Source organism: Belonocnema kinseyi, chromosome 5 (assembly GCF_010883055.1).
Source record: "Belonocnema kinseyi isolate 2016_QV_RU_SX_M_011 chromosome 5, B_treatae_v1, whole genome shotgun sequence".
NCBI lineage: Eukaryota > Metazoa > Arthropoda > Insecta > Hymenoptera > Cynipidae > Belonocnema > Belonocnema kinseyi.
In genome coordinates, this window is record NC_046661.1 from 122,248,494 (window position 1) to 122,270,215 (window position 21,722).

Sequence of the window (21,722 nt, forward strand, 5' to 3'; positions counted from 1 at the left end):
TTTAAGATAGTTTAACGTAAATTGTAAATGACTATCAACGTAATACATATAAATTCTAAAAACTGACCTCAACATTTCCACTCAGAATTTTTTTTTCATTCCAAAATTGAAAATTCAACAATTCTACAATTCTTGATTTGCAAAAAGAAAGTTTTTCCAGTGTGGAAATACTGATATTTTAAATAACAAATATTTCTTTCAGAATGGCGAAATAAGTATGAGGTAATGAAATTAAATTCAAAATCAATTATTTCAAATAATGTACATTACTTTCTTAGTTTTACGTTTCCTTCCAAATGGGCTTTAATCCTCTAGTAGTCGCACGATTTTAGAAGTGTAAATAAATTTTTTTTTCTAAATTCTTAAAACTATATTATCATATTTTATGAATTGCACAGTGTAGCGTGTGATATGTTAAATTAAATTCAGGTATTTTCAATTCCATAGGTGTGAAGGTAACATGAGAGTCATCTGTGTTTCTCTATTCTTATTTCACATCAAAAGAAAATCTAAGAACACAATAATCTTTTCATAGGTTTATAATCAATTTTTAAGTTTAACATTTTATCCACAGCCTAAAATAAATGATGATTTTTTAATTGGCACAGATCTTTTGTACGACTATTTTTAAATTGATTCTTTTTAAATTTCTGCAGCTAAGTTACATAATTTTTTTGTGAAAGTTCAATGATTAATATAAAAAAGATTCGAGAAAAGGAAAAATTGAATAAAACGAAAAATTTAAATCAGATTTGCATAATTATCAACGATTTTTTTTTTTTAATTCGAATTCTAGCTTTCCTGTACAGCTTTTCTTATTTTATTCAACAATCCACTTTTTACCGAATCCTAATGACTGCTGATTGTCAACGGATGAATGTTGTAGGGCTGACAACTTCCATTTAGATTAAACCTCTTATATATATATATATTTAAAAACAAATGAATAATAAATAAAAAATCGATTATAATCTAGAATTAAAAAAAAAACTCGCATAACAAATTTACAATATTCATTTAATTAATTATTGAATAAAAATCAATAAACTCAGAAATTGCCAACCCTGGAGATTAAAAGTTAATAATAAGATGATCAGCGCTTCGCGCAACTACTGCCGGATTAAAGGTTGTACACGTACGACTAGCTATCGGCCAATATTACATTTTACATCCTAACACATATCTTCATCTTATTTTGTACAAATTTTATACAAAACTACGGTCAGTCGCTCCCTCTCAAGTTTTTTAATAATACCAAAGCTAAAAACTAAAAAAAGGTTTAGCTCTTATAATATATTCAGAGCCATTACACTTTCTGAACTCTAAAGCTTACACAAATCACAGTTATCATTACCTGAAACTTGATCGAGTTTACTTTGCATTTTTCGGTAATGTCATTATAGATCTGTGGATTTATTCTTTAATATATTGACACTTATTCTTTCGAAGAGGGATCACGAATAATATTTTGAATTCCGAAAGTTAATTCTTTAATTAGTATCAAATAATAATTGTACTTAAAATATTTAAATACATTTGTAGAATGAATATTTTACAAAACGAGACAAGTTTATTTAACGAAAATTTATTCTTAACTTAAGATTTTAAAGTTTTTTTATTAACTATACGTAATATCTGAATAATTATTGTTGATCCCTTCATCACTCGGTACATTTTCTTATGAGCTACTTTTAGGGTTAATAATTTTCATATTTATTATTTACTTTGTAAATTAAAAATGCTATCACTGTTTTCAAGTTTTACAAACTTGTAACGAAATTCTATATACACAGAGAAGAAAATATTTAATTGAATATATTATAATAAATATAAATAATAAAATAATATTAATAAAAATCCTTCTTCATATTATATATTTAAGAACGTTAGGTATTTACAAAGCTTGATTTATAGATCTCTGAATTAAAGTCTCCATGAGATTTTTAGATTAACTTTGTTATAACTTTTAAAATGAATACCTTACCAATTTTTACTATTTCGCTTACTTTTCTTACATTTTTTCGAATTAGCAGTTGTATTTTTTCGATATATATACCTATATACAATTTCACTTCTTTAGACATCAATGCCAAGAAGCTCACGACTATCAACCCTGGAAAGTCGATGGCGCAGACTGCGCCTACGAAACTCCTTCCATCAGACGGACGCTCGTTTTACCCGAAGAGTGGCGGGAATTGAAGGTGGCCTATACCCTTGGTATCCCGAAGAATCAAAAAATTCTGAATTGGTTCCCCCCAGGCAAGTACATGAACAAACGCTCACACAGTCATCCGTATCATGAATCATTGGGACATGTCCTGCTAATAATTTTCCATTTACTGCCACTACTTCGCCGTCTAATGTCAAAACGTGGTGGGAGGCTGACTGTAGCTCATTATCATCTCGACGCACTTCTTCTGCATTCCTATAATCACAAAAAAAAATTTTAGGTGATATTTTTAGAATATTTTTATTTTCCTTGTAATCTTTTCAGATGAGATTTTATATTTTAAAGGGTTTCAAACTAATCTTAGAGTTCGTTTCTAATTTTATGTTGTTAATTTTTTTTCTGCAAACTTTGATTTCTGATATCACGGTTTAGCCACTTTCGAACTTAATGAAATTCTGTTGGACTCTCTCGAAAATCGATCATGCTAAAAAACTTCATAAAGTCGTTTTTCGAAATCAGTCAAGTTCCTCAAAGTTAATTAAAGTTCGCTTACTGAATATTATTCAAGGTATTAATATTAAATTGGCATTAATAATAATAATAATAATAATATAATATATATTCGCCATGTAAATTTTATTTTTCAAGCTCCTATTTTAGCAATTCGTATTTTACTTACATTGTCATGAATCGAAGGACCAACAGATTGATACTGGCAGCAACTACTGCGAGGCCAAACAAAATGAAAACAAGACTTAAGGCTACGTATCCTGGTTTATTGGAGAGCGCATGGTCATTCTGAAAAAAATTATTATCATAAATTGCTTGAAAAAGGGTCATCTATAAACTGCGTTATCAATTTTGGCATGTTTTTACCCCCTTGGCCCCCCCTTTGAAAACCGTAGCCCCCACCTAATAAAGTAACGAAGCCGTTGGCTATACACGGATTTCAAATTTATTTTGTGTTTTTCTGCGCTTCTAATGAACTGTTCTGTAGTGAACAGAGTTTCAATTACAAAGAAGACTTTTAAAAAATAACTCAACAGAATAGTTTAAATTTAATCCTGCAAAGGTGAATTTTTACCAATAATGTAATAATTATGAGGGATGAATTTTTGACAAATAATTAAATTTCCTACTACAAAATATAAGTTTGTAACCAAAGATGGAACAGTTACTCTATAAGTTTAAAAAATTAACATTCAAGGGAAAAAATAATTTTCAAAAGCTTGAATTCTACTAAAAAAACCAGAATTTTATCAAAATGATTGAATCCATAACCAAAATGATGTTTAAAAAAAATTCATTTTCTGCTCAAAAAGACGAATTTTCAACAAAATATAGGAATTTTCCATAAAACAGTTTTATTTCTCACCCAACACTATACATTTTTAACCCAAAACTATGTTTATTATTATTTTTTATTATTCAAATAATTAGTTTAATTTTTAAACAAATACTTGAATTTCCAACCAAAATAATAATTTTTCAACAAAAACTGAAATAATTAATTTTCTACCTTTTATATTGAATAAAAAGACGCGTTTTTAACAAAATACATGGATTCTCCACAAAAAAGTTGACTTTTTAAACCGAAAATAAGAATTTTGAGTAAACAAATTAACTTTCTACCAAACTGTTAAATTTTCAAATAAAAAAGTCGAATTTTTGTCAGAGCAGTTCAATTTTCCAACCGACAAAATTAATTCTCAATTAAACCTGTAATACTTGATATTTCAACGAAAAACTATTTCGATTTGAAATGAGAAATAGTTGAATTCTCGACGAAAAGTTGAATGAGATTAATTTTTATCAGAGAATGTTAATTTTCTGTTGAAGAATACGAATTCTCAAAAGAATGCATGAATTTTCAACTAAAAAAGATTTATTTTAACCAAATAGTGGAATTATTACACCACCGTCGGAAATTGTGAGATCGATTGACGCAAGCACTATTAAAAATCACTGCTGGCTTTGAACGTGATAAGTTTAAAAACACGTGATAAGTTTTTAAAAAATTCTAGATTTTCTAAAATTTTGTACCTCGACTTCAACTTTTAGCATAAGCTAGGAAAATTGCTTCAAAAATCTGAAAATTTTACGACATAGAGCCTGCAAGTTTATCTTTAATTTAAGCAAAAGTAACTTAAAAAATCTTCATCAGCTCCCCAGATACGAATAAAAATGTTCAATCGTATCTGAGTTGAGTTTTAGTCGACGATCACGGTCCTTGGCCGGTCTGCTGCTTGTCTCCTTCGTTGAGGCAGGACCGAATAGGCCACGCACAGAGGTGGTGCTTGATGTGAAAGTTGATTGATGAAAGTGGGAGTATCAAATAATCGTGAAAATTTAGGATAGATAGGTGCAAGAAAACAAATTTATATATAGTCAGCCATAAAGGAAAAATTGTAAACCATTTAATAGAAATTGAAGTTATAATAATATATAATAATAATTCAATTATTATTCACTTTTAATATTTTTGAGTGTTTTTCATATAAATAATTTATTTAGAATTTAGATCCACATTCGTTTGAAAAATAGTTTACTCTCGTAACAATATATCTTCATTTTTATCAATATTCTAGTTGATACAAATTTTAAGAAATAAAAAAAACTGTTTATCATTTTTTTATTCTTTAATATGGGGATAATTCTGAATTGAAATCATTGTAAATAATTTGAAATAAAAATTACTGGTGAGCAGAATCAAAAGTATAAGAGAGCCCCAATCAAGCGCCACCGCTGTGTGTGGCCTATTCGGTCCTGTCTCAATGAAGGAGGCGAGATAATCAGATATGATTGAATATTTTTAATCGAATCTCGAGAACCGACTAAAATTTTTTAAGCTTCTTCGTCTTAAATTAAAGATAAAATCTTAGGCTTTCCGTCGTATAATTTTCAGATTTTTTCAACAATTTCCCTAGATCATGCTAAAAGTTGAAGACGAGGTACGAAATTTTAGAAAATCTGGAATTTTTTAAAAAACTTATCAGGTGCTGTATTCTCTTCAGCAGATAAAAAAATATACGTGAAATTTCATAAGCTAAAAAATATAAGTTTTTAACTTTAAATGTGATAGTTATTTTTTTATTTGAAACAAAATTCATTTTCAACCAAAAAATAAGCGAATTTTCAATTGAAACGTTCAATTTTCTACTAATTACATAAATCTTCATCCAAAAAGATATTATTTGAACACAGTAGTACAACTTCCAACCAATTCGTTGAATTTGCGACAAAATATAATTGCTTTTTTATCAAAATTATTAAATTTTCTATAAAATACACTCATACGAAAACAAAACTTCAAACGAAAAAATCAAGAAAAAGGAGAAATTTCTTGAAACCAGGAGAAAAGCCGATATTCTTTAGAAATGGAAAAGAGAGGAATATAAGAAAGTCTGAAATATGAAAGTGGTTTTTAAACTTACTGTGTTATTACTGCAAGTAGAGAAGGGGAACCATGGAAGTAAGATAGAGGAATGAAGTCAAGGTAGAGGATGAAGGAAAGAAAAGGGGTAGTAGGGAGAGGGAAAAGAGTAGGGAAGTGGAGACAATATGCGATGAGGTTGAGAGAAGAAGCGCAGGGAGTGGAGGGGACAATGATATAGGATCGTATAGGATAGGATAGAAAGGGGGAGGGATATCATTTGAAAGAAGGCTGTTGATCATAAATTTGTGTGATAAGATGGAGTTACTGTGATATAGGAATATAGAGTGGTAAAGGGAATTTGGAGAGCGGGTTCTAATAAGGGGTTGTTGTATTTAGTAAAAAGAAAGGTAAGAGTGTAAGAATATGTAAATTTATGGCTATAAATGGTGCAGGGGTAAAGGAGTATGTATTAGAGAGTTGGGGTAGGAAAAGTAGATGAGCCGAGAGATATTCAAAGATGCATGTGCAACTGAGAGGGAAAGGAATAGTTCAAGGAAGTTTATTATTAAAATAAATAAATATTGGGGGAAGAGGGAGAGGAAAGGTGATGATGAGGGACTATGGCTATTTACAGAAAGGGGCATTTATAATCAGTCCAGGGGGCTAAAGACTGTAGGTCTGAGAGGAGGGAAGATCGTGTTCTTGTTTCGGAAACGGTGTTCAAGTTGATAGTGATATGAGAGATGTGATGATTTGGGAGTGAGATGGTGCGGAGCAAAGGATTGCAGAAGCATAAAAAGTGTGAGAAGGAGAGATTGGGAAAGAAGACGATAGAAGTTGGCGAGGTGGAGGCTTGAGGCGATAAGAAAGCCTAGTTCTAAGTGTGGGGTGTTGCATCAGTACACTTGTATAAAGACTATAAAGGATGTGGACTTTTTTGAAATAATAAAGTAACTGAAAATTATGAAATTAGGTTGCTGAAAACGAAATTCAGTAACTTTTATATTAAATTTACAAAAGTTGTATTTAACTTCAGAAGCGTTGTCTGAAAATTACAAATAGTTTCCTAAGATTCCTAAATCATAACAAAAATATAAGTTATTGTAACGGAAAGAAGTGCGCAGTTGCGTGCGCACTCCTCGCTTTTTGAGCGCATTCGTCTAGCAGACGAATCATGGTGGTTTAGTAACAGTAGTAATCGGCGGGGTTTTAACACAAATTCAAGATTCTGATTTTTGAATATTAATATCGTCAATTAAAATAAAAAATTGTTCAGTGGGAAATCAGAGAAAATTAAAAATGAAGTTTTGCGGCAACCCTGGTATAATATTTTTGTTAGTAATTTATTTACCTTGTATTTATATTTATTTTTTGCAGCTGCGTCCTTCACATGATTACCTTTTTATTTATAACTATTATTATTTGTATGAAAATTCATCAATTTTGTTGAAAAGTTATCTTTTTTCGTTGAATATTCATCTACTGTAATTTCGTAGAAAATTGAATTTTTTAAACTCATATTTTATTGTTGAAGCGTCAAACTAAAATATTTTTTAGATGGAAATTCAACTATTTTTGTCATGATTTGCCTTTTTTCTTTATAAATCCATCTATTTTCATAGAAATAGCATTTTTCTCGGATAAACATGCATGATTTTGTATATAAATTCACCAATTTTAAAAATAAAGTTATGCTTTTTTATTAAAAATTCAACTCTTACATTGAAGCATCGTCTTTTTGGGTTGCAAATTTAAATATAATCTTCCCAGAAAATTTACTCCTTGCTTAAAACTTATATTTTTATGTTGAAAAATAAAAATAAAATCTTTTTCGGGTGAACATTAAATTTTTCTTATTTGTATTTTTTGTTAAAAATGTATCTGTTTTACTAGAAATTTCATCTTACTTGGATAAAAATGCTACTGTTCGCTTGAAAATTAAACTTCTCTTTTTTTGAGGATTCAACTTTTTTTTGAAAATTTTGTTTCAACCACTTTGTTAAGAAACCATTTTTGTTGTGGGACATTTATATTTTCGTTAAAAATTCATTTATATGGTTGCAGGTTTTAAATGTTTTGTAAAAATTAATTTTTCTGCTGAAAATATAAAATTGAAATTTTTTTTTTAATTTGAAAATTAAAGAATTTGAATTTGGATGCAAATATAATATTTTATATTTTATAATTCAAAGAATTAAAGAAATTTGAAAAAAAATTTGAAAATTGAATTTTTTGACGAAAAATTTGGTGAGTAAATTTCTCCAAGCATGTAATACAGACAGATAATATTTTTGGGTTCATTAATTTAATTATTAATTTTAGTATACGTTTGTCTTAAAAATATAAATTATAGTACGACCATATACAAGCGAATTTTATATTTAAATAACTATGTTATTTATTATATTCAATGAACGAATCATGAAAAAAAAGTTCTAATCACAAAAGATGGGCTTTGATCATATATTCGATACAATGATTTTACGTCCTATTATAACATTATAGATACATAAGTATTAACTTTACTCATATTTTCTTGGTATTTACATTTTCATGACAAATATATACTACATGCTTTATATTAAAATTAATGAACCGAAAAATTTGTTTAACCTCTTGAAATTTTTAGTTACAGTAACTAAAAATTCCTAAACTGTAACAGAATTTTCTGAAACATGTGACTGGAGTTTTATGCAGTTACCGTTTCTAAAATTTCTGTTACAGTTTAGGAAAAATTAGAAACGGTTTCTGCATAAAGCTTTAGTGACGTGTCTCCGAAAATTCCTACAGAAATTTCTAAAAGTGTAGCCAAGAGGAGAAAGAGGCAAATGGGTAGATGTATTTAATTTTAATAATTTAAGATTACAAACCTGAAGTGCAACATAGTCGCCAAATCCAATTGTCGTAAGTGTTACAAAACAATAATAAAAGCTGTCGAAATAGCTCCAGCCCTCATACCGAGAAAAGACTGCAGCTCCAGTAGTGATTATGATACTCGATAGCATTCCAGTTGCTAACATAAGATTCATTTCAGTTGCTTCAGTGCGTTGACACTTTAAATATTTTTTTGCCTTTTGTATGACAACGGATGCAAATTTATTAAGACGTTCACCAATACTTTGGAACATCACCAAACCTAGTGGAATCCCAACCATGGCGTAGGCCATACAAAATGCTTTTCCTCCTATCGTAACTGGAGTTGAGTGGCCATAACCTGAATCAAAGTATAGAGCGTTATTAAGCGATAAAAATGAATACATTTTTATTTTCAAAGATTCAAGATTATCATTAAATTTCTGTAAAATTATATTGTTTACCTATCATCGCAAGAACGACGGTAGCGAAATAGAAAGCACCGGCGAATTTCCATTGAGGACCGGCTTTATGGGGCTTATTTTCAATTATGACTATTTCAACCATGAGATAATCTTCTGCAGTTATATTGTATTTCTTTATCATGTTATTCTTTACCTCTAGAAAAATAATCAAACACACGCCATTATTGTTATTCTTTTTAATATATGATTTTACTTAAAAGGAAAAAATTATATTTTTGGAATAAAATTAATATTTTTTTCGCAGAGGTGGAGTTACTGCTAAGTTAGTAATACTGAAAAGCATATTTTCTAGAATTATAGTGCAAAGTAGAATATAATTCTGTAGATTTCAATAAATCGAATAAATATTCTTTTTATTTGAAATGATAGCAATAAGCATCAACTGATAAAATGATGAAAATAGTATTTTTATTAAGGTAAAAACTACAACGGAATGGATTTTCTCACCAGTGAGAAATTCGCCACGTCTGCGTTCGGTGTCAGATTCCAAAGCATCGAATACTGCAGCTCCAATGAGTAAATAGGTGAAAGTGCACACAACCAGCGACAAAGTCCTTACATTTTGCCTTTTCATTTTGCTCCAGAGCTTTCTCACGCATCCAAATTCATCTAAAATTTTCACTCACTAAACTATGCAAACGATTAAACCCCCTTATGATCCATCTCCTTTATTATTATTATTATTTTTTTAATAAGAGAAATTTAATAAATTATTGTGTCTCTCAAAAACCCACACTTCACTTACACAGATTTTTAAAGCTCACTCATGACAGATCTAAATATTATTTATATTTACAATAACGTTAAAATTGTACTTTGTTTTTAAAAAAAAGTATCTTATATTTTGTAATGTTACTAAGTACTTTCAGCTTGATTAAATTATTTGCTTTAAAAGTCCGTTTTCTAAGTCCGACGTTTTTTTTTTAGGTTTGTAAACTAACAAGAAATTTATCAGCGGACATAAAGAAAAGGTCTTCACTTGGCTCTGACAGCGCCCACAATGAATAATATGGGAGAGAACGGATGGCGTATTGATCGGATAAGGTTCGGTGAGAGTAAGGCTGCTGCGGAAGCTGCTAGGGGCGAGCGTCGATAATAGAAGTTTTTTCACTGGCGACAGTAGTCATACCCGTTGTTGGTCAGACGCAAGTGGTAAATCCTGTGAATCTGTGGAAGGAAACCAGTTTTTCGAAATGCAGGCAATTATCGGTTTACGGTAACTGAAATAGGCATGTCACGAATGTTAGTTATTTTATAAAATTACGAAAACAAAAATTGTAGTGTTCTTTTAATTTAAATGATAAATTTGGTTCCTTTGATGAAAAATTAATTTCAAATTTTAAAAATATATATATAATAGAGTTCTCGATGTATTACTTTACAGATTCTGCTTATCGAAATATCGATAATATGAAACTGACGCTGCAATGGCAAAATTCTTGTATCGTTCGTACGTGGAATTTTTTTATCGGGCTCCAACTTGGCTAAGTCATAGGGGTCATTCATAAACTGCGTTACCAATTTTGAGATATTTTTTACCTCCCCGTCCTCCCTAGTTGACCGGCGTTATTTTTTCTTTATGAAAAAAAGTAACAAAGTAACTAAAGTGACAAAATCTCTTTAACCAAAATGACGATTTAAAAAAAAAGAGAAGATTAATTGACTGCTAAAAAACAAATTTTTTAACAAAATAAATTATTTTGCACAATACAATTGAATTTTTTACCTGACACTATACATTTTCCACAAAAAAAAAATCAATTTTATAGCAAACATTTAATTTTTGTGAATAAATGGCTTATGTACTTATGAACCAAATAGATTAATGTTCTAACAAAACACTTGAATTTTTAACCAAACAGTTAAATTTAAAAAATAATACTTTTTTAATTAAAGCAAAGAAAATTAAATTAAAGCAAAATACTAATTTTTTCACAGTTAAATTGAATACAAAAAGACAAACTATCAGCAAAATAGTTGCATCCGCAGCTAAGAAGATCAGATTTAAAAAAAACCAGAATAATTTTTAACAAAAATAGACAAATTATCCAAAAGATATACATGTTTTATAAAACAATTACAGAATAGTTACATTTTCGAATTCTGAAATTAAATTTCTATAAGAAGAAAACGAATTTTCTAGTAGTTAAATTGAACAAAAAGGACGAATTGAAAAAAAGTTGAATCCACAGCCATTTAAATGAATTTTTAAAAAAGAAGATTAAGTTTCTACATAAGAAGACAAATTTTCAACAAAACACATGAATTTTGAAATTTTCATGAAACAACAAAAACAGAATTTTCCACCCACCGCTATGGACTTTCAATAAAAAAGTTAATTTTTCACCAAGCAGTTAATTTTTAAATCAATAGTTTAATTTTTTACAAAATAATTAAATTTTTTACCGAAATACTTGAATTTTTAACTGAAAAAGATAAGTTTTTAACCAAAAATGAAATAGTTACATTTACAGTTTAAAAAATAAATTATTAACAAAAAAATCAATTTTTCCAGCAAACTGAACCAAAAAAGATCAGTTTTAAACAAAATAGGTGAATCCGTAGATTAAAAGATGAATTTTCAAAAGCTTAAAATTAATTTTCAAACCAAAAACACTAATCTTTAAGAAAAAATATGGATGAAATTATGTTGCACAGGTTTTTCGGTTATTTGGTCAACGTATTTTGTGTTATGAAAAATGACGTTCGCCCACTAAACTTGGGCCAAAGTATGGACTGTTAACAATAATCTTAATTTTAAACTATATACTCTAATTGTCTACCAAAATGTTAAATTTTCAAGCCAAAAGACTAATTTAAAAGAAAAATGTAATTTTCAAACAGAAAAGATAAATTCTCAAAGAAAGCAGTAATACTTGACATTTCAATGCAAAATATTTTTATTTGAAATAAAAATAGTGGAATTCAACAAAAAAGACAAATTTTTAACAAAGTATTAGAATCCTCAAGAAAATATACGAATTTTCAACCAAATAGTTAAATTTTCAAATAAAAAATATCAATTCTCAACAAAAGTGGAATTGATATTTTAGCATACAAAAAATATTCGAACTTCAAACAAAATAGATGAATCGAATTTTCAACTAAATAGTTAAATTTTCCACCAAAGAGATGAATCTTCAACCAAAAAGACAAATTTCTGAGAAATTATTAAAACTTTCAACCAAGTTGTTGAGTTTTTGACAAAAAAAAATGAAATCTTAAAAAATAGTTGCATATTTAGCAAAATAATTAGATTTTCAATCAAGTAGTAAAATTGTAATTAAAACAAAAATTTACACAAAAAGGCGGGAAAAATGTGAAATTTCTTGAAAACGTGAGAAAAAAGCATATTTTCTTTAAAAAAGGAAAAGAGAGGCACTAAGCTTTGTCTAATTTCGTATCGTTACTTCCACCCCCGCATACCCAACTATTCAGCGGTTTTCAAATTACCGGGCTCAAAGATTTTGAAATTTTCTTGTACACAACCTTTAAGTTAGTGTAACTTCTTTAAGGTGAATCCAATTGGTGTTTTATTAGAGTGTTTTGGAAAGTCTTTTTAACCTGCTTGAAAACTCACAGAAAAAACTGCGGTTTCTATTAGAACAAATTTTGTTTTCCAAAGCAGCTGCAGCAAATAGGAACCTCTCTTGCTGAAAAAGGAGCCCATCATGATAAATTGTTTCTAAAGAAACCCAAAGTATGGATTCAAATAGTTCTAATAGAGCATTTTTATTATACTTCTGCCTTAAATCACTTAAAAGATTTTACAAGTTATAATTTGTAAAATCTTTATTAAGAAAATGATTCACATTTTACTTCATAACAGTGCACATGAAATGTGAGAGTTTTTAACGTTGTGTTGAACATCCGAAGTTTTTGACAGCGTTTGTACCAAAGAGCGCGGGAGTATTTAAAGTTATATAATATACACTTATCATATTGCGTTAATATTACATTTTCTTCAGAAGTAAGGTTTTATCTACCTTTTAATTTAATTTCTTTAAAAAAAAAAAGAATGTAATATTTATTCGTATGATTATTATTATTTATCGATTTCAAATCGACCTGCGCTTTTCGGCACATGCACAGTTGAAAATGTCAGTCTCGCCAAGGGCCATCTATCGGATATAAAAAAAACTGAAAACCAATCTGCAAAAAGAGTTCCTTTAAAACCTGAGTTCTAAAGGATGCCAACTTTTACTTGTGCCGCAACACTACAGAACCCCGAGTTTTTTCCGCGCTATTATAATAACTTTTAAACATTTTTTTTATGAAAATCAAAATGAAAATAAAGTTTCTTTTTAAACTACACTATTGAACCATTTTTTTAAAAGATAGCGGTTTCTATTTTTGTTTTAATAATTCAGAAGAAAAAGTGGGATGGAAACATTATGTCTTGGTCAAATTGACAGTTTAAAACTGAAGGGTACGGTTTTTATTCAACTCACGTAGCGCCCGGATATCAATTCTCTTATGTGAAAGGGGCCATTCAAGTATTATTTATATATAAAACTTTACATGGGAGTCACGCTACAGCTAACCCCCTCCATCCCTACGCATGTGACGCAATACTTGAATGGCCCCTAATGTAATTTAGATTTAGGTTGAGCCTATAGTAATAAGTTTTTATGTTTGTGGTGTTTTTTCCAATCAATCAATTTTTGAACCAATATATTTAGATCATTACATTTTCCAAATAGGAAAAGAAACAATTAACAAATTTAAACATTTTCAAAATTTCTAATGTTCAAAACATTCTTTATACAAAAATTTAAAAAAGACAGATTTTTTCAAGAAATGTATGTAAAAGTTATTTGGCCTAAATTTAAAAAACTCTTACAATATCATAAAAAACCCCTGTAGCTTGAAACTAAGCATTACTTTAGGGCCGCAAATTAAAAAAAGAAACCTTTTAAAAAAAAATACAAAAAGAATAACGTCAAAAAAATGAACCTCTCACTTTTTTCGAATTTTTTCTCGTTCTTTTTGTACCATTAGGGAACCAAGATGTTTCGAGGCCAATTTAACTCTCTTCAGCAGGGATTATTTATACGAAAACTACAAAGTTTGAATAATAAAATTTATGATCCTTGTAATTTACATGATACCAGTAAATAAAAAATATGCAGATATTTTTTATAAAATTTTATTTTGTATAATTTTACATTCATTGGTGATCAACTGATAAACGTACAATAAGTCTTTTTTATGATAAGTACAAAGAAACCATTCATCCAAAAACTAGCTGATCATAGCTTTTATTTTATTAATTAAATAAACCTGCTTGTTTTTTTAACCGTTCCTCTAATTTTATTAATTTAGTTTCCCCAATTTCAATTGATTTCTTTGTAACTCATCATTTTAAAAACAACGATCTACATAATACATATTAAGGATTAAAAACTGTAAAAGACTAACTCTCTGTGTATAAATTTACACAATATAATACAAGATTCTTCCAGACATCGCGACACTAATTAAATTATATTTCTTAAGAGAAACAATCACAAGTTTAAATTAGGAAAGTTTCAGTATAATATATACTGGTAAAATTAAATATAGAAATAAAAAAAACATCCAGGTGTCAGAAAGATGCATATATTTTTGAAATTCATGGATAATTTTATTAAAATATCAACTGGATACTTACCAACAATAAGTTTCGATAAGTTTGCCATATGATTGTACATAAACTGAGTTATAAAAAATAACACCCTCGTAACTTATACTAAAGAAAGTATTCTAGGGAAGATACTATATATAAAATATTGAATATTTTTGTATGTACCACTGAGTCCCATTGTAATATTTTACCCACTAGAAATTGTATGCAGGATTTGTTTAATTTTTCACATATGTATTTTTTTGTTTGGATTATTTTTATATTTTACTTTTGTATTTATTTCTGAATACAGGACAGTGAGTTTTTGAAAAAATTTGTATACTTTGCATTTTTCTTAGGTCTCTGAAATTTCTTGAAACATGAGACTTTCAAGATATTTGGGTTAGTTGATTGATTCACTTGTCCAACAGAAAAAACCTACGGTATGAAAAACAATATTGCTAAATATTTCTCTTTTTAAAAAATGTGATAAGACTATTTGTAAAATCTTGCAACACATACAAGTTATCGTCTTGAAGATCAATATTAATTGATGTCATTAGTTTGAATACTGTACCTCGTATATTTCGATAGTGATATTTTCTTGCTGCTATAAAAAAAAATATTCACAGGAATTTTCAAATTTGCTACTTTTGACCAATTTTAATAATTCAAGAAAAAACTGGCTTGTTTTTTTTTAATATATTAACTTTCAATTTTTCAATATACATTAAAACAACAATTCCTTGATTGAGACTGTGATTGTGACTTTAAAAAAATATTTAAATAATGTCGTGATGACATAGGATAAACTATTGGATTATAATGTATACATTTATACACAGGGACCCTTGGACAATTTTTAATCCTTTAGTATTGTTGAAAATTATGAATTTCAACAAAATTGATTGAACTTGGGAAAATGTAATTGATGTAATAGGACAACTGATTAAAAATAAAAATATCAAGTAAGGTTAGTAAATTAACAAACAAAATTGGTATAAGCTAATTTTTGGTAACATTGTTCCTTTATATTTGTTTTAAAGAATAATTTTTCTTTCCTCCCCCTTTTTTCCGTTGTTATGTATGTCCTTAACGAGACAAAAAGTAGGTAGCTTGAAAATATAATTTTTGAATTGAGAATTGTTTTCATGCTCTGATTTCGTTCCATAAAGTTATTCAAAAGGAAGTAGATTTAATTTCAATCTTAAATAAAGTTTTTTTTTATGTAACAAATATCTTGCACATCAAAATAATCTTCTTAAATTATCTAGAAGAGAAAGTGGGGTGGATGCATTGAATTCGTGAAATTGACAGTTTCAGCCTCAAGGGTACCATATTCAACTTACAAAGCGTAATTTAACACAACGAGTATCTAATACAAATTCAGTTCGAGTATTTATTGCTCACGCTGGTGGAGCAATGCTAACAATATAAAGCTATATGAATGTTCCTAATGCAGCTGGTTCATGTGAGAAAGTGATGAATGTCGAGCAATGCCGAAAAAATGTCGATGGGAAACTCTGAGAGTACATAAATTACTATTTATTGTCGAGAGCCATTTAATTTTAGTATATATAATATACTAAATTGTATATGGTTTTAAACTTACGGAAATATTATACTAATTAATTGGCACTTGTCGAATTTAATCATTAAAAGCTTGGTCAAACATTTGAAATATTGGTAATGTTTCCGAAATTGTTGAAATCTTTGGGAAATAATTGGAATATATCCGAAATATTTGTAAAATCCTTAGGAAATCATTGAAATCTGTGTGAAGTGTTTGAAAATTTTGTTACATTATTGAAAACTTTGTGAAATCATTGCAAAATCATTTATGCGATTGTGAAATCTTTTAAACACAGAAAAACGAAATTTAATCATTACGCTCTTTTGTTTTGATGCGAAGAAATTCAACTATCTATTTGAAAATTACCCGCAGAAAAAATTCACTTCTGATTTTTCTGTGAATCTATCCGAAATCTTTGTAAAATATTTGTAAAGATAATTTAACTCTTTGTAAAGTCATTTTATGCATTGGGGTGAGTAAAATCAAAGTTTCTTTATATTAAACGGACATCTGCACAAACGTTACTAAGAACTTTTCACAAAATTATATCTTTATGAAGATTTGTAAATTTTGAAAAAAAAACATTTTATATAAATTTTGAAATTTGCAAAGTGGTCTAAAACAACCAGAATGACTATATTTTTTTAATAATATAAAAAATGGTAGAGGACTTCTAAGGAGATCAGAAAGATTTGAATTCGATAGGTGGAATTGCATTGGAGATGGGAGTCATTAAGGAAACTATAAAGGAAACACATTATTAAAGCCTTGAAATACAAAAGTTAAATGCAGAAAGATTGATCACTTTATTGACTTGAGAAAGAAACACGCCGATTCGAAGGACTTTACTTTTGACTTTGAAAATCATATTGTGCAGCTTCCGAGGTCGATAAACATTGATCATAACGCTGCAATGGCCAATTGCAGTGTTTCGTAAAGACCTTTTCTACCCCACAGTTACAAGAGTAAAAAATTGTTCCCCGACGATTATGTTACACACCTCGTCTCAAAAAATGCATGTAAGTACATGCTTTCTTTTTTTTTCACAAATCATTTCACGAGATGATGAATCATGGTGCCCCAATTAGAATGATTGAGAGTTTCGAGAGTTTCTGAGTGACCTTGGTTGTCCTTTAAATGACTTTCTAGCGTGTTTGAATTTGAAGGATGACTATCAAATTTTATGTCAAAGGATGTTCGTTGGGAAATGCACATCCTACCGTTTAACGACTTTTTGAAGTAGCGCTCTTAAAGCTGTAAACATAATAGCCTAAATAGGTTAAGGTTTAAGCCAGTAAATAACAAACTAATGGAAAAAATTATTTTTGATACCAATTACCTGTATACATACATTTTTAATTTCAAACTGAATACAATGATATTCTAAAGTCGAGGTGTCAAGGCAAGGTGAATTTTCTGAAGCTTTTTCTATTGAAAGTCACAAACGCCAAAAATAGCTTTCTGTATTTTATGGTCAAAGTATCTTCTCAGTTAACTGATTCAAGGGACCTCAAAATCATATATATTTCAACTCTCATTAATCAATAATATTACGTTTTTTAAATATGCTCAATGCTTTTTATTTTACAGCAATATCATAGATATCTGAATGCTTTAATGTTTTCGTTTTCTATTTTCATCTATATAATATGAAGCTTATATTACTCAAGGTAAAAGTAGAAAAAATGAGCTTACAATGCTAATAAGAACGCCTGAAGCGATACCAGGCTATGGAAAACAGATTCAAGGTAATTGAAAAATTTTAATTGAACCTCAAAACGTTTGCTTACACTCGCAATTGTTTACAATCTCAGCCTTTTGTAATTTAACAGGGAAATATCTTGAAAGCTGGAAAATGGTCTCTTAGAAGTTTTCTGTGAAATAGTCATAATAATCACTTACGTGTTCAGTTTACAGTAGTGTAGTTGCACCTTTGGTCTTTGAAATATGACACATTGTAGTCATTTATCTTTCCTGCTGTAAACTAATTACAATGTTACCACGAGGACAGACTTCTTAATCACTCTCTAGATAGAAGCTTAATTTAATTAAATTAAAGGCCTGATGCATTTCCTCGTAATTCTTTTCAGTTCCTAGTGAATTGAAACTCTGGGTAGGATGCCCTTTCGTTTCATCTTCCAACGCTAGAGGTCGTTTTCCAATTCTTAATAAGAAAATTACATTGTTCAGCTAGCAACGGAATTCGTTTCGCTCTTGTAGTTTGCACCATCTACATTCTACAGTAGTAAAATTTGCCTTTTAGAGATTCCTTTGAATATATTTCAACAGGATAAATCAACGCCAGAAGAGACAAGTTTCTGACTATTTAAATGTGTCAAAGTTAACGGATTTCCTGTACGAACGTAGTTTTCTAATTTATGATATTCGAAATTTGAATTATTGTTCGTTCAGGAATAATATTTCAATAATTTAGAAGCAACTCGGATATGAAGCGAGTAGCAAGTTCATGGTTAATCCAATAGCATTTGCGTCGCATTCTTCGATTTAATTTCACGGCAATTTTTTAATATTTAGCAATTTTAATCAATATTCATAACTGAAGATTTATATATTTAAATTATTCATAATTTTGATAAAAATTACATATATATCATTGAGAACAATTTATGATGACCATTACAGGTGCAATTCCTCAGTAGGGGCCGTACTATGTGCCAATTTTCACAGTACAAGACACTACAGAGGAACCGCAAATGTTCTTTTGTTGGATACAGCAGTTGTCTTCAGAAGAAATGCAAATATCTGGGCGTAATTGTATATCTAGTATGAGAAAAAAATCAAATTGTAATTATTTGAACACAACGATGAGACTGACATAAACAATTCCTCTGTAGGGACCGTACTATGTGCCAATTTTCACAGTGCAATACACTACAGAGGGAACGCAAATGTTTCGTGCTGTGTACAGTAATTGTCGAGATGCAATGAAATATATACAAAACAATAAATATCCAATTAAGTTATCACACAGCGATGAGAATAACAAATAAAATTCCTCAGTAGGACAGGTACTATGCATCAATTTTCATAGTACGAGCCGCTACAAAGGGATCATAAACGTTTCGTGATTCATAAATCAATTCGTAATCTGTCATTGATCTCTAACAAACTTCAATTTAGCGAAAACGAAGCGATGAAAATGACAAGTACAATTCCTCAGTAGGGCAAGTACTATGTATCAACTGTCATAGTACAAGACCCTAAAAAGGAATCACAAATATCTTCTGCTAGATGATTCAATTGGTGATCTGCCAGTAGTTATTTAAAAATAATTACATTTAGTAAATCTTTAATTCAGCGAACACATAACGAGGAGAACAAGCACATTTCCTCAGTAGGGTCCGTACTATGTGCCAATATTCATAGCACAAAACACTACAAAGGAAACGGAAATGTTTCGAAATAGGCGTGTTGATAGCAAACATGACTTGAAATGTTAAGGAAAATAACGTAAATGCTCGAGCACATCACGATGAAACTGACACATACAATTCCCCAATAGGACCCGTACTATGTGCTCATTTTCACAGTACAAGGCACTACAAAGGAAACGCAAATATTTTTTAGCTGAAAATATAGAAACTACTGAATCTCCAATGAACTGGACACATCAATGATAATAATACTCGCGTTTCCTCCGTAGGGACCGTACTGTGTGCCAATTCGCATAGTACAAGCCAGTACAAAGGAAACGCAAATGTATTCTGCTAGATGTGTTAATTTCTGATCAGTCTAAAAATATAAGCAGGACAGACATAAATCCAATCAAACGGACATCTTACATGAAACTGGCATCTACAATTCCTCAGTAGGAGCCGTACTATGTGCCAAAATTCACAGTACAAGACACTACAGAGGGACTGGACATGCTTCGTGCTGAACGAGTCAATTTACAATCTGCCATTAATAATACAAAAAATAAATAATTAAGTAGATTTAAACCGATGAGAGAAACAAGTATGATTCCTCAGTAGGGCCTGTACTATGAGCTGATTTTCACAGTATAAGACACTACAAAGGCACCGGAAATGTTTTGTGATGCATGCTTCAATTAGCGATGTGCGATGTAGTTTGAAGACATCACATAAAATGCCAATAAAGTGTAGATATGAAATATTTTGCGAAGAACGAAGAAAAAGACAACTACGATTTCTCAGTAGTCCAGGTGCTATGCATTAATTCTCATAGTACAAGGCACTACAGAGGTATCGTATATGTTTTAAAATGGATGCGATAACTGGTCATCATTCCTAGGTGATAAAACCGAGCCACATTATAAGAATAAAAATATATACGATGAACAAGTTACAAATTTTAGACTTATTCATTTACCTATTTTAAACACTAGCCGTAGACTCACAGATGGATTTCCGTTGGCCTGGATATGGTTTTCTGATAATAAATAGCCACCACAATTGCATCAAGAAGAACTACTTCAAGTGTTTGCATTTTCACTTTTATGTCGAGAATTAATAAGAACACTTCTAACAAACTATCAAACTGGTGATGGAACCAAGTTTGAGGAACAACCGACTCCTGAAGTGACTGAACTTTGACTGATACCTCTGCTGATTTATTTGGTCCTTAAATAATGCTCGCCAATTGTATCTGGAAGGGATAACTGGGGGTGAAATCCAAAATCTTCATTCCTATTGACCTGTCTGACGAATTGTAAAGCTTTCACGATGAAGTGGGAGGTACTTACTTCTCTGTTTACCTGAGATTTGGGAGCGCAGCGCCAACCCCACTCACCTCCCATCATAACATTTCCCTCTGAACCTAATGACCACCACGGGGACAAATCCCAAAACTATGGGTAACGAAGAATCTCGAAGGATGAGATTGAACCGCAGTCCGTTTGAGAAGCGTTTTTCGAAATTCGACTTTTGATCTTTTCGATGTTTCTTGAATATACATGAAATCATTAATTTCCAAGAGATTTTTAATTTTAGCAATTTTTCTATCTCTGTAACTAAAAAAAAATTATTTTTATCACTAATAAGCAAGATTCTTAATCATTACCTAATTGATCGAAATAAGCATAAGTTTAATTTTTAAAATTATTTTCAAATCTAAACATGTGTCAAATTCTTATAGAAAATTTTGTAATCAATTTTTTAATCTTATATGTAAGAACAGCGTTCATTTTTTCTCAATTGTTTCACATTTTTCGATAATAAGTAGTTTTATTTAATTTGTTGGATTTTGCAATTAGCACAGCTTATACCAAATTCTTCTAGGAAAATGCGAAACAAGTAAGATAAAATTATTATTTTTCTTGTGAATGAATTAAAAAGATTTAATTAAATGATGTAAAATTGTTCCCTTTTATATCACTACAATGTAAAATAATTAAATGAATATTTTTAATCTTATTTGTAAGAAAAACATTCATTTTTTTCTGAATTGTTTCACATTTTTCGATAATAACACACTTTTTTGACTTATAAAATTAATCACCCTAATGCACATGTATTTATGAATAAAAATTACTGGAATAATATTTATTTTAGTTTATTTAAATAGCTTACTAGCATGTTTATAATTTTGTATTTTCGCATTAAAGAAGTCTTTTTAACTTTAAATGCAAAGATTGATAATAAGAGTCATAATTAGCCCAGAAAAATAGTAGTTTAAAG

General features: G+C 29.5%; 1 protein-coding gene across 6 annotated transcripts; it reads right to left on the reverse strand.

The window, feature by feature from the left end:
• Positions 1-770: 770 nt before the first annotated feature.
• On the reverse strand, positions 771-20,641 carry LOC117172649 (two pore potassium channel protein sup-9). 6 transcript variants are annotated; one of them, XM_033360764.1, is made up of 7 exons: positions 20,416-20,641; positions 17,063-17,316; positions 9,332-9,493; positions 8,864-9,019; positions 8,417-8,760; positions 2,850-2,968; positions 771-2,425 (listed from the first exon to the last, which is right to left on the reverse strand). In XM_033360764.1, the coding sequence occupies exons 2-7, from the start codon at positions 17,079-17,081 to the stop codon at positions 2,158-2,160; spliced, it is 1,068 nt and encodes a 355-aa protein (XP_033216655.1). In that variant the 5' UTR covers positions 17,082-17,316; positions 20,416-20,641; the 3' UTR covers positions 771-2,157. The 6 variants fall into 6 exon arrangements, with proteins under 6 accessions (XP_033216655.1, XP_033216654.1, XP_033216658.1 ...); XM_033360763.1 differs by lacking the exon at positions 17,063-17,316 and having other exon boundaries at positions 20,444-20,641; XM_033360767.1 differs by lacking the exon at positions 17,063-17,316 and having other exon boundaries at positions 9,332-10,051; positions 20,444-20,641.
• Positions 20,642-21,722: the final 1,081 nt, after the last annotated feature.